Here is an 18,565-nt window from a genome sequence, read left to right as displayed (position 1 = left end):
CTACGACCATTGGCATGATATACTATTGGCATCAACCATCTCATTTTTGCATCCTTTGGAAAGAAAGAAAAATGGATTTCAGAAGGCATTTGTATTTTCCATTTGTAACTGGGCACAAAGTCATATTTAAAGAATCTGAATGCCACTGAAGAATAGAGAATTTTTTCAATACTTTAAGTATAATTTTAAAAAAGCAGTTCTAACAAATTATTTCTAGTACACACCTGTCATTACAAATATTTTATAGGCCAAATAAAGCATTTAATCACTCACATATTAAACTGAATCAAATTGTACATCAAATAAAAGTACAAAAGTAACTGTTTCAAATAAAATAATGGCAACCTCACCTCACCACCCTTTCTTCCTTCTTCTTCCCTCCCCATTTCTCCTCTCCCCTCCAACACAACCTTTTCAACACATGCATGCAAATACAACAGAGAAAACCAGCCTGATCATTTGAAAATATTAAAAAGTATTCTTTCAAAGGAAATAGAAACAAACATTTGCATTAAAGAAAATGTCTTTTAAAGCTGGAGGTCTTTGATTACTAAAAGTGACTAACACAAGGTTGGAGTGTTGAGAGACATGAAAAGATAGTGTTTCAAGTAACTGCAAATATGCAATATTGTTAGAAAAGTAAGAATTTTCACCCAAAGAACATGACTGGTACTAACCTTAACTATAAATTCTTTAACCATAATGTTTATGTTCTGTTTTCCTGAGGCCCATGTACATTTTTCCATAAATAAACAGCAGGGCTGTAAGACCTAGAAACAAATAAATGAAACTTACACTTGGTCAATTTTAGTAAATGTGTAACAGACCCTTATGAGAGCCACCTCTTTCTTACTCAAGCCTACTACTAAAAGCAAAAACGAAAATCAAATTAGCTAAAAACTTCCTAGAAGGGCTTTTATAAATCATGACCAATCTATGAACATTGTTAAGAACTTTTAGCAGTTCTCATAACTTTTTTCATTCCAAATCATCGTGACGATGCAATTTATTATCAGAAGTTTAAAATGCTTCCTTTTGCTAAAATATTTTTAAGTGATATCCTCTGTAAAATATACTTTAGAGATATCTATAAAAATGAACTAATGACTGTAGTAAGGTAAATAAATGACAAGTTTCCAGATAATTAACAAGTTAGTCTTGAATACCACCGAAAGTCCTTGTTAGAACAAATTTCAAATCTTTGAACTTGATGGTTTATTAAAATGAAGTCTACATTCTTATTTACCATTAAACAAAATAATTTTGCCCCCAAAGTAAATAGGGAAATTAGTATGTCATAATAATTTTGAAAAAATGAGGATAAGCTTTCAATGAAGTGATTACTATAAGCATTCTGTGACATCAAAAGATGATCTGTTAAAGAATATTTCATGATAAAGTATAGATGAAGCCTAGAACTGCATCTTTTATGCAAAATCTTTCATCCCACAAATTTTTTAAAATTTAAACTACTGCAAATGAGTCAAACAACAGTGGTCCTTTTATCATAAAATTATCACTAACAATAAAAATGATTGATATGGTATTTGTTATTTAACTAAAATAGTATTTTTCAATAATAATGTGTAAACATAATTGAAATTAACTTTTAATAACAGAAGAACACCATCTCTTTTGGTTCTATGACTCCCACTAAATTTTTCATTCCAAGATTAAATGTTCATTCATTCACTCATCGGGTATACCACAGTGAACAAAACAAATTGTTGAAACAAAAAATACTGATGTGTACTAAAATTCAAATAGTATTGAATAGAATATAAAGAAAACTAGTCTGAAGGGAATCCCTACTTCTGTCAATAGCAGCCATAATTAAGTTACTCAACATCTTTAGAACTCAGTATCCTAATCTTAAAAACCCCAAGGTTTTAGTAAATAATCTGTAAAAATCCTTCAGAGTTCTCATACTTTGGATTCTACCATGTTTCAAAATTATGGTCCAAGGCAGTTCTTACTGTGGTAATGTTTTCCCCTCTCTTTTCTCTGAGAAAAGGGCAAGCAAGCACTTTCAGATCTCTCACAGAAGCTTCCATCATCTGCTCAAGTTCAGATGTTGACAGAGAAAGGTTACACTGGAAAGAAGCTGTCAGAGCCGGAGCATCGGCTTTTGTCAGGTTGGCAACAAATACCACTTCTGGATCTGTGATCATGGCCTTTAAAGTCATATTTGGCCTTATAGAATCATCTGAAGAAACAAAAGAGGGAACAGAAAAATTTTAAAGTAAATCTTTACTTGTCTACACATCATCTACGAGTTACTAAGTTGCTCTCAATATTTTTACCATGATGAATATGTTGATGTTAATACTAGTTTTCAACACTAATTAAATGATATTATCAAATGCTCATTGTGTAAGAAAATGTAATCTGAAACCTATCTAAAGAAGATGATTCACACTTTGATCTTAGACTTAGTCAGGAATGATGGTGTTTTGAAGTTTTTGGGCCAGAATTAAGGTATGTGCTTGTATACATATATGATAATGTATTATGCTACACTGCAGGAGGAAAGAAAGGAAAACTAGAGAGAGAGTTATCAGGAAGAAAAGAGATGCTGGTAAAGCATTGCTATTTGTTTGGTTTCATCCAAAAGTCCATTATCAGTATCATATAATCTATAGTACAAATATATATAATATGTAAATAGATATCAGTTTCTTTATCCATTCATCTCTTGAAGGGCATGTTGGTTGGTTCCACAATCTAGCTATTGTGATTTGAGCTGCTAATAACATTGATGTGGCTGAGTTACTGAAGTATGCTAATGTTAAGACCTTTGGGTATAAACTGAGGAGTGGGATAACTGGGTCAAAAGGTGGGTCCATTCCAAGTTTTCTGAGGGTTCTCCACACTGCTTTCCAGAGGAGCTGCATCAATTTGCAACTCCATCAGCAATGTAGCAGTGTGCCTTTTTTCCCACATCCACATCAACATCTATTAATGTATTCTTGATAATAGTCATTCTAATTGGAATAAGATGAAATCTTGAGTTGTTTTAATTTGCATTTCACTAATTACTAGAAATGTTGAACACTTTTTCATATATTTATTAATCACCTGTATATCTTCTTCTGTAAAGTGTCTGTCCAGTTCCTTGGCCCATTTATTGAATGGGTTCTTTGTATTTTTGGTGTAAAGTTTTGTAAAGTTATCAAGAATGATTACTATTTAAGAAACACTAAAGGTAAAAATAATATTCTGACCTTACCAGTAAAAGTTAGTTTTCCAATCTTACTGGGTTATGCACTAGAGGAAAAAAAATGCCTGATCTTAAATAATTATAAATGAATACAGAAAATCACTGATCTACTTGGTAATGCTGATGTACAAAAATTACAGAGTTGAAAGTGGCTTCAGCAAACACTAGGTCTGACACTGGTAAACTGTCTGACACTTTAAAGAGTTAAAGGTAATATCTAGGATAGTCATGCTAGGTCTCATTCTGTCTTTTCAACTGTTCTTCAATGTGCTATAATTCTTTAAAGTTTGATAGATTTCTACTATACCTCTCTCTTCAAATGTTTACTTACTAATAAAGCTTTTATGTAGAATATGTTTAAATCTGAAAGCCTAATTTATCTTCTCATTCTCTACTACTCTTTTCTGTTTGTAACTTTTGTTAAAAAGTACAAGTAGTCATTTCTGAAAGGTAAATTCTGCTAACCTTTCTCTATCTTGACTTTCCCTGTGGCAGTCTGTCTTGGTGGAATCTGTATTTCTTTGCCATATTTTCAGGTCTCTGAGGCACAGCTTTGATAAAGAAATCTGCCACAGTCATCAGAAACTCCACACTGGCACATACATAGAGCTTGTCAAGAACAGCCTCAATTTGACTTCCATTTTTGTCTTGTTTGTAACTTATATCAATCATAGAACTGTTGCTATCTTGGTCATTCTTTTTGTCGATCATCCTAGAAAAAAAAATATATATATATATACATATAATTCGTTATTTCAGTTCTGCTGAAGTAAAAAAGATGAAAATTTTTCTATACATTTTAATCATCTTGCTTTCATCTTTCAGTTTCTAACCTGAATAGAAAACAGGACAGCATTAATTGGCATGTAATTACCTTATTAGCAGCCAAGACATGGTCTCCTAATCTCCAAAGTAACATTTATGTGATTAAATAATAACAGAAACACCAATGATTACTAGAAACAAATTTGGGCAATTAACGAAGCATATCAATGTGGTTCCACAAAATGTAAGACAACCTCTTTGTGTATATTATTTCATTAAATAAAAACTTCCTGAAGGAATTTATTTCCAAAGATCTACCTATGTACTTTGATTTGAAAGTATTCACTGCATTTTAAATTAATAAGTGTTTATTAAGTATCTTCACAGATAGTTCCTATACATCCTCACATGTGCTAGAAAGACCAGACCACCAAACAATGTGCTAGAAAGACCAGACCACCAAACAATGTGCTAGAAAGACCAGACCACCAAACAGATGGTGGCATTTATCAACCTTGCCTACAGATCTGTGGACTGCTAGACATGAAATCTAAAAGCTAGAAAAGCTGGTTGCATGAAAGCACTCTTTCCTCATTTATAATTTCTCAAAAAAAAGGACTCAGAACTATCCAGTGTGGGAAGTCATCCACGGCCAGCAAATACAACTAGGGTTGGGGAGCTGTCAGACAAGGATATCTGGCTCCCAGGAACTGGCAATCATTAAGAGATTATTCCAGATCGTCTGGAGTATGTGGTATCCATGCAGTGGCTCACCACCCCAGAATTTGCAGATCTTGTTGGGATAACCCGCAAGAGCAAATGGCTTCCTTAAAAGTCCACCCCATCCTGTTTCTCACCGAAGCAGCTCCTCCTGGTCCCCCTTTTACCTATATGACTATAAATAATGGACAGGTGGGCTCCTCCATCTTATTAGAGCCAGATCTTAGCATGGCTCAATCTGTCACTCCCCCTCTGATTCAAAAGAGATCATTTTCTCCTGTGGTAAGTTTCTTAGCAATTAATTTACAACCAGCTCATCCCTCTGATGGAAACCCCATCCCTCACCCACACTGGGCATGTGTCAAGAATTCAAGGAAGTCCAATTTAGTAACACAGTTTTTTCCCTTAAAAAAAATCAAATACAAAATATTATGTGTTTCATTTGAGAAAGGAATACAAATATAATTAGGCTATTGCAGTCAAATATTTTCCTTTTTATAGTAGATGATCTAAGTTCAACTTTCAAAAAAATGGGTTGATAATGTTATCATGCTAGGGATTCTATCCTTTTAAAAATGAAAAAGAAAATGCAGAATTGTTTTGAAAGACTCAGACCAAAGCGGGGAGGAGAGACAAAGGAGAGACCCATAGCTTTAATGCTTTAAAAAAAAAAAAATTTGCCTGCAGGAGACAATTTGAGAAAATATATTACCAATATATCACACTGTGGATTTAACAATTAAAATTTAATTCTCTTATTAGTCCTCATTTTCAAGATGGCACTCCATTTTATTAAAAAACTTCCCTTTAATTTAAATGAAATTATATGAAATGTAAAGCTAAATCTGATATTAGCACTACTTCTTGACGCAATTCAAATCAGAAAGTATGACCAGAAGGCAGAGACCTCTTTTGATGATCCTAAACCCAAATGCTTGGTAACAATACGAAATGCAATGTCAACCTCGATGTACAGAAAATTCAGGTCTGACAAACCTTGATGTTGCTCTCTCAATGCCTTCTCTGTGATCGTCAAGTGTACATGTCTTAAGTTTAATGCTGACATTCACTGAACCATCCTTGAACATCTTCCCTGCAGAGGCCATCAGATATAGTCTGAGCTCACCAAGACGGAAACTGTCATTATGAAATGCAAGTTTGGATTCCTGTGGTATATTTTTCAAGCAAAAGAATCAATTATCTTTAAATATTACATAATTATTTTTAAACACATTTCTTAATTCAGAGCTTAAAAGCAAATTAATCTTACAAATTTTAAAAGTACTAGTGCTAAAACACACAAATACAACCGAGAGTAATATGCAAGTTCATGAAAACATACATGTATACAAGTAAATACATGTGTGTGCTAATATTTAACAATGGTTAATGTATAAAATTAATTTGATACACAGTCTGATGCAAATAAAAATAAATGGTAAACATTTGTGTCAGTTAATCACATAATCTAATTAATATTTAATGAGCTCTCTTCTATTAAAAAAAGTGTGTAAGAACTATGGAGTTTACGAGAAAGGAACAGGTGGATAGGTAATCTCAGTGAGCTTATACATTAAATAAACATCACAAAGACATGATTGTAAGTTGTGAATGATAAAATATCTTGTGATAGATAGTAATTTTATTATTATTTATATCTTCCCATATTCCAATATTATCAAACAGTGGATAATAATTCCAAATTTATTCAATATTAAGTGATTAGGCAAAGAATATATAGTAAAAACTCAGAGAAGTCAAATAGATCATTATGGGTTAGGAAAAATTCAAGGAGAAAGTGAGAACTTCGCTGCAACTTGGTGGCTAAATGGGATCAGATAGCCAAGAGGGTAGAAGACATTCTACGTGGGGTAAAAACAGTTGATCATTCAAGATGCTATTTCAGGGCACCGAGGAAGGTGATCAGGCTTGAACATTCCAATTAAAGAATGGTAGGGAATGAAATTAGAAAGAAAACCAGAGGCCTAATTAAGGTCTCAAATCCCATACTAAATATTTTAAACTTTTATTTATAGGAAAAAGGATCTCAGTTCTTACTCCACCATAACACATAATTCCAGTACTCTAAGCAAGATGAGATCTTATAAAGAACAGATCCCATCTAAGACACCAAAAAACAAAAATACTGCATGGAAGTAAAGTACATCAGTCACAGCTGCTCACTAGGGACCATGGCCTTGGTGAGAGGTATGTTGGTGATGTGCAATCCTTAGAACACTGGTTACTCCACACTTTCTCTATTCCAGAGAGTATACTGCATGCAAGTGGGTCAGAATGACACCATTACTGGAAAATTTCAAATGCATTTAAAAATGGAAATATTTCATAAATGTCTGTAACTATGGGTAGATGATCACAACACATTAATGTTTCCTAATACAGTTATTAATGTAAATAATTTGGAGCCACCATATCTGTTTTGTTGTTGTTATTGTTTGGTTTTCTTCCTTTTCCTAAGGGGAAACTCACATAAACACTGAATGTTCTAAGTAGAATGGGAAGTTTTAAATGACTCCATGGACTGACTCACTTAGGACACTGAACTTGTACCAATGTCTGGAATGGATAAAAGGAAGCCACTGCAGTACATGTCTGTGAGCCACTAAGGGCCTCCAATAAAGAATAGTGAGAACTGACAGAAAACAACAACATTCCCTCAAAGAAAAATTGACAGTATTCAGTGTTTAAATGAATAAGGAATGTGAACAAAGAAAGAAGGAAAAAAGATAGCAAGATTCTAAGGCTGGGGAACTAGCAGATGACTATCCTTAAGGGAAATGAAGACTGCATTTAACTGATCATTTTCTATAAGGTCATTTTCTGATGTTTTCATGAACATTAGATACTAGAAATGAAGGCAGTTTATTGCACAAATGACAGACATTAGCCTGAAGCTCAACAGTAACAATATATGAATGCTATCTAATTTTTAGAAAACACTATGAAATAGGAATCTCTTTTTTGGTACTGAGGTAGTGAACTCAGGGGCACTTGACCACTGAGCCACATCCCAAGCCCTATTTTGTATTTTATTTATAGACAGGGTCTCACTGAGTTGCTTAGCACCTTGCTTTTGCTAAGGGTGCCTTTGAACTCGTGATCCTCCTGCCTCAGCCTCCTGAGCCACTGGGATTATAGGTATGTAACACTGCACCCAACTGAAATATGAATTTGTATATAAAAATGAACATTAACAACAGATATGATACCTACATTATATGGCATACATATTATGGATACTAAAATAAAATTAACTGATATAAAATATTTTTAGAAGATACTATATAATAAATAGCTTTCTAAAATACCAATGACATATTATTTAGTTCAAATCATTATGGCACTAGACTTCCAATTTTTTAATTGGTATTCTTAATATAAATCTACCACATATAACATCTATTCAATATAAACACAATTAATGATTATATCATGGATAATTATGAATTTAAAAAGAATCATCTAAGGTTCTAAAAGTACCACTAAATCATTTTTATTAAATAGGTTTATATACATACAAATACATCACATGCACACACAAACACACACACACACACACCTGGCTATGTAATAAAACAGTCTATAATTAATCACTCGTATACAAGATTCTTCCATTAGCATTAGAGTAAAATGTGCTTTGGTACTGATGTTACTTAAAAAGAAATAAACCCTGAATGATTTTTCCTTGGCCTAATAAACACTAACAAAGTGAAGATCTATTAAAAAATTTTTAAAGAGTCATATCAAAAAAATGCCAATATTCTAAAACAAAGCAAAGAATTTTTCTCTACAGAAATTTACTACATACCTGATTGATATCATTGTTATAAAGGACAATGGAAAGAGATTCAAAATGAAAGTCATATTGGAGAGTAATATTCTGGTCCATAGAAGGCTTTGAATCTGTCGAATGTTCTTGATCTGACATAACAAAAAGAAACATGAATATAAAAATGAGAAAACTTTTAAGTAGGTATATTGCTTTGTACATATTTAAAAGTTAGGATACTAATTTATTATTATTAGTTTATATCTGGCTTCCTAGTATTCTTTAAGTCATATTATAAGACAATAAAAAGGATTATTCCATATTAGTTTAGTACAGGGCAAAGTGGCAGAGGCAAACTATTCAGAGTTTTTAAAAAAGAGACTACCTTGTAAAAAGTATCAAGACAACTTTTTAAAAAGTTCCTCCAAAGTAAGACTACTTATAACAGAGTTAATAATTATAAAGGCACTTTTATCTAACTGATTCAAGCCATTCCCAAGTGATTATGTAGTTGAAGGTATAGGAAAGTCGAACACTTTGCCCTGAATTAGATAGCAAAAAATACTCTGCTATTCAACTACTCTTCTCACTATCTTTAATTATCTGCATTACCCATTACCTCTGTAAGAATAGAATGCAACTCAATAGCAATTTTGTCCAAATATGTCAGGTGGGGGTGCCTTTGAAATTTTGTGAAGACACTTAGAGAAGTAGTTTAGTATTTTCTCTGATTTTCAAATAGGACAGATGGAACAGATTCTGCTTTCGAACACTCTTATAAATGATTTTGAAATTGATTTTATATTTTTGATCATTCTATGGCAAAGTCCACTCTTGTATAATTTTATCAATGTAAGGCTTCCCTCCCCAAAATGGGAAACCCTAGAGTTTTTTCCTCTACCTTTCCTGAAAATAATTTATATTCCAATCTTTGTCATCTTTGAGATTGCACCTGAATTCCCAAATTTTCCCAAGGACCACTGCAACCATACAGTGAGAACCAGATATACAAATTTGACCACAGCTGAATCTAATGAGATCAATAACCACATAAAATCTACCTGTCATGATTTATTCATCTCTATGCTATTTTGGTCTATAACAACAACCTGCTCATCTAGCATTTGTCCACATGGTAGCACAAACCCAACCTGAGAAATGATGGCCTCACTAAGCTTATGTAACACTCAAAACTATCTACTATAATGAGAAACCTTATTCTGTACACTGTTGTCATGATGTGTTCATGAAATTCCAAAACATGCCTGGCCTTTCTATAGTAGTAGTATTGGTACACTTCTACTAAGTGGCAGCTTTACCAAATAAGCTGATAGTCTGAGAGAATTCTAAAAGCTCAAGGAGTAGCCTGTGATCATTTTAAGGACAAGAAGCATTCATCTCTTTTAGTCATGAAAATATTAACCTACTTACAGTCTGATAAAACATCTAATAATACCAATGACTCTCATCTAATAATACAAATTAACAAAAAGTGAAAGTATAATATTTCATATAATCTGCTTAAGAAAGAAGGAACCTTATATTTTAGGAAAATTATCATTTAAAAATGAATTTGAGGGGAGATACAAGATGGCGGACTAGAAAGAGGCTGCGTTCCTTGTCGCTCCGTAATTCCGGTTTCAAGCAGAGAATATCTGTTTCTTGGTGAGGCAGTTTTTGCTGCTTATCGATCCCCTGCTGTTTACCCCATTTGTCTGCCGTGATCAACTGCAGTCTGCCAGCATATCGATGCCTTTTTTGAGTGCAGATATCTCACTGTCAGGCGCCTATCATCCACCATTTGCCTGCCTCTCGACTGTCCATCGCGTGCCTTTCACCTATCCATCACCCAATGCACGAGGGTTCACCTCCCGATCATTCGACAAGAGTCAGCAAACTGATCGCCCACCTGCCAGTGGAGCACCAGATGCCTGCTGTTGCCTTGAAGTTCACTATGACAGTACTTGCAGGCCTGATTAAACGTGGCTGCTGCCATTTTGGGACAAAAGCCAGGCCTCGTAGGACCCCTGGCCGAACTGACTGAGCCCCATCTCCAGGATCCCTCAGCCCAGACGGATCACTCCCTGCCTCCAGGGCCCTTACATCGACTGACTGTTCCCTGCCACCAGGACCACCAGACCAACTGACTGCGCCCTATCACCGGGACCCCAGACTGACTAATTGCACCCGGCCTCCAGGATCCCACAACCACACCAAACACACCCAACCTCCAGGACCCCTGCCTGACCAACAGCATCCCGCCTCCAGGACCTCCAGCGGACCACGTCCACACCATGAGCTGCAGCTCCCCATTTGTCAACAAGTTTCAAAGCCAGAGTGGCCATCTTGGATAATCCTGGAAGCTGTAGCTCTGATCTTTAGGTGGGGCAAAACCCATCCTGAGACGCCTGCTGGAGGCTTGAAGCTCATTGTCAGGTACCTCTCATGCATCAGGCTACCGAACTCTGTGAGGTTTCATTACTATATGACTGTTATACTGTAGATTTTCTTTTTTCTCCTTATTGAAAAAATTTAAGTTTTTATTTCTTTACTTTTCTTGCTCTCTTTTCCTTTTGTTCACCTGTTCCCTCAGAGTCTCTTTCTCCGTTTTTGGATGCTAACATCCAATTTCTTTTGATTACACTCTCACACTTTCTACTACCTACAACGTCTGTATATTCTTTTCTTATCCCATTAACAGCCACATTCTACATCCCTCTGCATCCTCTTTGTCCTCCATTAGAAACTGCAGACCTTATTGCAAATCTGTTTGTTTTACTGAAGATAATAGTTGAACTCATTCTGTTTATTATGACAATTTTGTTATTGTCCTCATAGGGGATATTTGGTCTAGGATTGCAAAGTGTCTGAATTGGGTACTGCTAATATTGATCTCCCCTTAAAGAAAGGGTTTTGGAAACCTGTAGGGCCACTATAAGCCTATAGGGGGAAATCTGCAATACCCCAGATCTGCACTGCTAGAGGGGAAGATACATGAACAACATGAAAAAACAAGGGAAGAAAATGATCCAAACAAATCTGAATTCAATATTAAGAGAACCCAATGACAGTATGTTAGAAGAAATGTCAGAAAAGGACTACAGATTATACACAATTAAGATGATTCGCGAAGCAAAGGATGAGATAAGAGAGCAAATGCAGGCAATGAATGATAATACCAATAAGCTGAAAGAGCAAGTGCAGGAAGCAAAAGATCATTTCAACAAAGAGATAGAGATTCTCAAAAAAAACCAAATGGAAATCCTTGAAATGAAGGAAACAATAAACCAAATAAAAGACTCAATGGAAAGCATCACCAAAAGACTAGACCACTTGGAAGACAGAACCTCAGACAATGAAGACAAAATATTTAATCTTGAAAATAAAGTAGAACAAACAGAGATGATGGTAAGAAATCATGAACAGAATCTCCAAGAACTATGGGACATCATGAAAAGACCAAATTTAAGAATTATTGGGATTGAGGAAGGCACAGAGATACAAACCAAAGGAATGAACAACCTATTCAATGAAATAAAATCAGAAAATTTCCCAAACCTGAAGAATGAAATGGAAAATCAAATACAAGAGGCTTACAGAACACCAAATACACAAAATCACAACAGGTCCACACCAAGGCACATTATAATGAAAATGCCTAACATTCAAAATAAAGATAGGATTTTGAAGGCCGTGAGAGAAAAGCATCAGATTACATATAGGGGAGACCAATATGGATAGCAGCCGACTTCTCAACCCAACTCTAAAAGCTAGAAGGGTCTGGAACAATATATTTCAAGCTCTAAAAGAACATGGTTGCCAACCAAGAATCTTATACCCAGCAAAACTAACCTTCAGATTTGATGATGAAATAAAATCCTTCCATGATAAACAAAAGTTAAAAGAATTTACAAATAGAAAGCCTGCACTACAGAATGTTTTCAACAAAATATTCCATGAGGAAGAAATGAAAAACAACAATGGAGGTCAGCAAAGGGAGGAACTACCTTAGAGAAAAACAACTCAAAGGAGAAACCAACCCAAATTAAAAGCCAAAAATAAGTCAAAGGACCTGGAATACAAATCATATCTCAATAATAACCCTGAATGTTAATGGCCTAAACTCATCAATCAAAAGACAGACTGTCAGAATGGATTAAAAAGAAAGACCCAACAATATGCTGCCTGCAAAAGACTCATCTCATAGAAAAAGACATCCACAGACTAAAGGTGAAAGGATGGGAAAAAACCTATCACGCATATGGACTCAGTAAAAACGCGGGGGTTTCCATCTCTATATCGGATAAAGTGAACTTCAAGCCAAAGTTAGTCAGAAGGGATAAAGAAGGACATTTCATACTGCATAAGGGAACCATAAATCAGGAAGACAAAACGATAGTAAATATTTATGCCCCAAACAATGTTGCATCCCTGTACATCAAACAAATCCTTCTCAATTTCAGGAATCACATAGACCACAACACAATAATTCTGGGGGACTTTAACGAATCGCTGTCACCACTAGATAGATCTTCCAAACAAAAACCAACCGAAGAAACCATAGAACTCAATAACACAATCAATAACCTAGACTTAATAGACATATATAGAATATTCCATCCATCAATGAGCAGATTCACTTTCTTCTCATCAGCTCATGGAACCTTCTCGAAAATAGACCATATGTTATGCCACAAAGCAGCCCTTAGGAAATGCAAAAAAACAGAGATACTGCCTTGTGTTCTATCAGATCATAATGGACTGAGAGTAGAAATCAATGACAAAATAAAAAAAAGAAATTACTCCAACATCTGGAGACTAAATAATATGCTATTGAATGAAACATGGATAACAGAAAACATCAGGGAGGACATAAAAAAATTCTTAGAGGTCAATGAGAACCACGATACAATATATCAAAATCTCTGGGACACTATGAAAGCAGTATTAAGAGGAAAATTCATTGCATGGAGTGCATTCCAGAGAAGAATGAAAAGTCAACAACTGAATAACCTAACATTACAGCTCAAAGCCCTAAAAAAGAAGAACAGAATAACAGCAAAAGTAGTACAAGAGAGGAAATAATTAAAATCGGAGCTGAAATCAATGAAATTAAAACAAAAGAAACAATTCAAAAAATTGACAAAACAAAAAGTTGGTTCTTTGAGAAAGTAAACAAAATAGACAAACCCTTAACCACACTAAGAGAAGGAGAAAACTCAAGTTACTAAAATTGATGATGAAAAAGGAAATATCACAACAGACACCAAGATACATAACATAATGAGAAGCTACTTTGAAAATCTGTATTCCAACAAAATAGAAACTACCGAAGGCATTGACAAATTTCTAGAGACATATGCTCCTCCCAAACTGAACCAGGAGGACATACACAATTTAAACAGATCAATATCAAGCAATGAAATAGAAGAAGTCATTAAAAACGTACCATCCAAGAAAAACCCAGGACCAGACGGATTCTTAGCCAAGTTCTACAAGACCTTCAAAGAAGAACTCATTCCAATACTTCTCAAAGTATTCCAGGAAATAGAAAAGGAGGGTACCCTACCAAACCCATTCTACAAAGCTAAAATCACCCTCATACCCAAACCAGGCAAAGACACATCAAGGAAAGAAAATTTTAGACCAATCTCCTTGATGAATATAGATGCAAAGATCCTTAACAAAATATTGGCAAACCGTATCCAAAAACATATTAAGAAAATTGTGCACCACGATCAAGTGGGGTTCATCCCTGGAATGCAAGGATGGTTTAAAATCTGTAAATCAATAAATGCAATCCATCACATCAATAGACTTAAGGATAAGAATCATATGGTTATTTCCATTGATGCAGAAAAAGCGTTCAACAAAACACAACACCCCTTCATGCTCAAAACACTAGAAAATATAGGGATAGTAGGAACATACCTGAACATTGTAAAGGCTATTTATGCTAAGCCCATGGCCAACATCATTCTTAATGGAGAAAAACTGATACCATTCCCTTTAAAAACGGGAAGAAGATAGGGATGTCCTCTTTCACCACTTCTATTCAACATTGTCCTCGAAACTTTAGCCAGAGCAATTAGACAGATTAAAGAAATTAAAGGGATACAAATAGGAAAAGAGGAACTTAAGCTGTCACTATTTGCTGATGACATGATTCTATATATAGAGGATCCAAAAAATTCCTCCAGAAAACTTCTAGACGTCATCAATGAATTCAGCAAAATAGCAGGCTATAAAATCAACACGCATAAATCTAAAGCATTTTTATACGCAAGCAAGAAACAGTTGAAAGGGAAATGAGGAAAACAACTCCATTTGCAATAGCCTCAAAAAAAAAAAAAAAAATAGAGGCTCTTTCCATGGAGCGATCCAAGATGGCGGACTAGAGGGTGACTGCACCTCCAGTCGCTCCAGAACACAGGATTCAAGAAGGGGAGGCATTGAGAGACTCGGACTAAAATAGAGCCACGGGTGAGTCTCCCCGACTGGGTGAAGCTCGGCCTGGGCGGCAGGCCCGGATAGAGATGGCTTATCAGAGTAGGGCAGGGCAGTTACAGTCTTCCCCAGGTAGCCCTGCACACTCCAGCGGTGGGCTCCTCCCCCACGGCCAGCTTCTCTGAGCAGGCCCCCCAGTGAGAGCCTTTCCGCCCAGAGCCAGCTCTAAGCCCTGGAACCAGTAGCGGGCTAGGGGCAGCTTTCTTCGGAAGCACTGCATTATCAAGTTCCTCCAAGACTTCAGGCTACTGAAGGCTGGGAGGTGATACACTGGAAATCTACAGGGACACTATAAGCCAATGAAATCTGCCATATCTCAGAGTCCCACTGACATCTGACCAATATGAGAAAACAAGGGAAGAAAATGTCCCAAACAAACCTAGATACTATATCAATAAAACCCAATGACAGCACAGCAGAAGAAATGTCAGAAAGGGAGTTCAGAATGCACATAATTAAAAAAATCAGGGAAGCAAACGAGGAGATGAAAGAGCAAATGCAGGCATTGAAGGAGGAGATGAAAGAGCAAATGCAGGCATTAAATGATTGTACCAATCAACAGTTAAAAGAGCAAATACGGGAAGCAAGAGATCATTTCAATAAAGAGTTAGAGATACTGAAAAAAAACAAACAAACAGAAATCCTTGAAATGAAGGAAACAATAAACCAAGTTAAAAACTCCATAGAAAGCATAACCAATAGGATAGAACACGTGGAAAACAGAACCTCAGACACTGAAGATAAAATATTTAATCTTGAAAACAAAGTTGGCCAAATAGAGAAGATGGTAAGAAATCATGAACAGAATCTACAAGAATTATGGGATATCATGAAAAGGCCAAATTTAAGAATTATTGGGATTGAGGAAGGCTTAGAGAAACAAACCAAAGGAATGAACAATCTATTCAATGAAATAATATCAGAAAATTTCCCAAATCTGAAGAATGAAATGGAAAACCAAGAACAAGAGGCTTATCGGACTCCAAATATACAAAATTACAACAGAGCCACACCAAGGCACATTATTATGAAAATACCTAACATACAAAATAAAGACAGAATTTTAAAGGCTGCGAGAGAAAAGAATCAAATTACATTCAGGGGGAAACCAATAAGAATATCAGCAGATTTTTCAATCCAGACCCTAAAAGCTAGAAAGGCCTGGAACAACATTTACCAAGTCCTGAAAGAAAACGGATGCCAACCCAGAATCTAATACCCAGCAAAACTTACTTTCAGATTTGACGACGAAATAAAATCCTTCCATGATAAACAAAAGCTAAAGGAATTTACAAAAGAAAGCCGGCATTACAGAACATTCTCAGCAAAACATTCCATGAGGAAGAGATGAAAAACAACAATGCAAATCAGCAACGGGAGGAACCAGCCTAAAGGAATAGCCAAATAAAGGAGAAACCAAATCATGTCAAAAAACAAAAATGAGTCAAATGACTGGGAATACAAATCATATCACAATATTAACCCTGAATGTTAATGGCCTGAAGTCATCAATCAAAAGACATAGACTGGCAGATTGGATTAAAAAGAAAAATCCAACAATATGCTGCCTGCAAGAGACTCATCTCATAGAAAGAGATACCCACAGACTAAAGGTGAAAGGATGGGAAAAAACATACCATGCACACGGACACAGCAAAAAAGCTGGAGTATCCATCCTCATTTCAGATAATGTGGACTTCAAGCCAAAACTAGTCAGAAGGGATAAAGAAGGACATTACATGCTGCTTAAAGGAAGCATAAATCAGCAAGACATAACAATCATAAATATCTATGCCTCGAACACTGGCTCATCCATGCACGTCAAACAAATCCTTCTCAATTCCAGAAATCAAATGGACCACAAAACAATAATACTAGGCGATTTTAATATACCTCTCTCACCACTGGATAGATCTTCCAAACACAAATTGAATAAAGAAACCATAGATCTCAATAACACAATCAACAATTTAGACTTAACTGACATATATAGAATATACCATCCAACAAAGAACGAATATACTTTCTTCTCAGCAGCACATGGATCCTTTTCTAAAATAGACCATATTTTATGCCACAAAGCTACTGTTAGCAAATACAAGAAGATAGAGATACTACCTTGTACTCTATCAGATCATAATGGATTGAAATTATAAATAAATGACAGAATAAAAAACAGAAACTTCTCCAATACCATATAATACACTATTATATGATGAATGGATAACAGAAGACATCAGGAGGGAAACAAAAAATTCTTACAAGTAAACGAGAACAAAGACACATCATATCAAAATCTCTGGGACACTATGAAAGCAGTACTTAGAGGAAGATTGATTTCATGGGGCACATTCAACAAAAGAAGTAGAAATCAACAAGTAAACGACTTAACACTGCACCTCAAAGCCCTAGAAAAAGAAGAGCAGACCAACACCAAAAGTAGTAGAAGACAGGAAATACTTAAAATCAGAGCCGAAATCAACAAAATTGAAACAAAAGAAACAATCAAAAAAATTAACAAAATAAATAGTTGGTTCTTTGAAAGAATAAACAAAATTGATAAACCCTTGGCCACACTAACAAAGAGAGAGGGAGAAAACTCAAATTACTAAAATTCGGAATGAACAAGGAAATATCACAACAGACACAAGTGAAATACAAAACATAATTAGAAGCTATTTCGAAAATCTAAACTCCAACAAAACAGAAAACCTTGAAGACATCAACAAGTTTCTAGAGACATATGAATTACCTAAACTGAACGAGGAGGACATACACAAGTTAAATAAATCAATTTCAAGCAGTGAAATAGACGAGGTCATCAAAAGCCTACCAACAAAGAAAAGTCCGGGACCAGATGGGTTCTCAGTCAAGTTCTACAAAACCTTTAAAGAAGAGCTCATTCCAATACTCCTTAAAGTATTCCATGAAATAGAAGAGGAGGGAACCCTACCAAACTCGTTCTATGAAGCCAATATCACCCTGATACCTAAACCAGACAGAGACACATCGAGGAAAGAAAATTTCAGACCAATATCCTTAATGAACATCGACGCAAAAATTCTCAACAAAATGTTAGCAAATAGCATACAAAAATATATTAAAAGATAGTGCACAACAATCAAGGGGATTTTATCCCAGGAATGCAAGGTTGGTTCAACATCCGGAAATCAATAAACGTCATTCACCATATCAACAGACGTAAAGTTAAGAATCACATGATTATTTCAATAGATGCAGAAAAAGCATTCGATAAAATACAGCACCCCTTCATGTTAAAAACACTAGAAAAAATTGGGGTAGTGGGAACATTCCTTAACATTGTAAAGGCCATCTACGCTAAGCCCATGGCCAATATCATTCTAAATGGTGAAAAACTGAAAGCATTCCCCCTAAAAACTGGAACAAGGCAGGGATGCCCTCTTTCACCACTTCTATTCAACATCGTCCTTGAGACTCTAGCCAGAGCAATTAGACAGACCAAAGAAATTAAAGGGATACGAATTGGAAAAGAAGAACTCAAACTATCCCTGTTCGCTGATGACATGATTATATTTTTAGAG

At 35.4% G+C, this 18,565-nt stretch overlaps 1 protein-coding gene across 1 annotated transcript in view; it reads right to left on the bottom strand.

Annotated features, from left to right (window-relative positions):
• Positions 1-18,565, bottom strand: part of Vps13c (vacuolar protein sorting 13 homolog C) — a 170,463-nt gene that overhangs the window by 55,161 nt on the left and 96,737 nt on the right. Inside the window, 6 exon segments of the mRNA XM_047538497.1 lie at positions 678-770; positions 1,977-2,206; positions 3,686-3,736; positions 3,739-3,932; positions 5,702-5,871; positions 8,535-8,647. Of these exon segments, the coding sequence (XP_047394453.1) occupies positions 678-770; positions 1,977-2,206; positions 3,686-3,736; positions 3,739-3,932; positions 5,702-5,871; positions 8,535-8,647 (851 nt within the window).

This window comes from Sciurus carolinensis, chromosome 2 (genome assembly GCF_902686445.1).
Source record: "Sciurus carolinensis chromosome 2, mSciCar1.2, whole genome shotgun sequence".
NCBI lineage: Eukaryota > Metazoa > Chordata > Mammalia > Rodentia > Sciuridae > Sciurus > Sciurus carolinensis.
The sequence above is the reverse complement of the archived record's forward strand: the minus strand, read 5'-3'. Positions and strand labels throughout refer to the sequence as shown.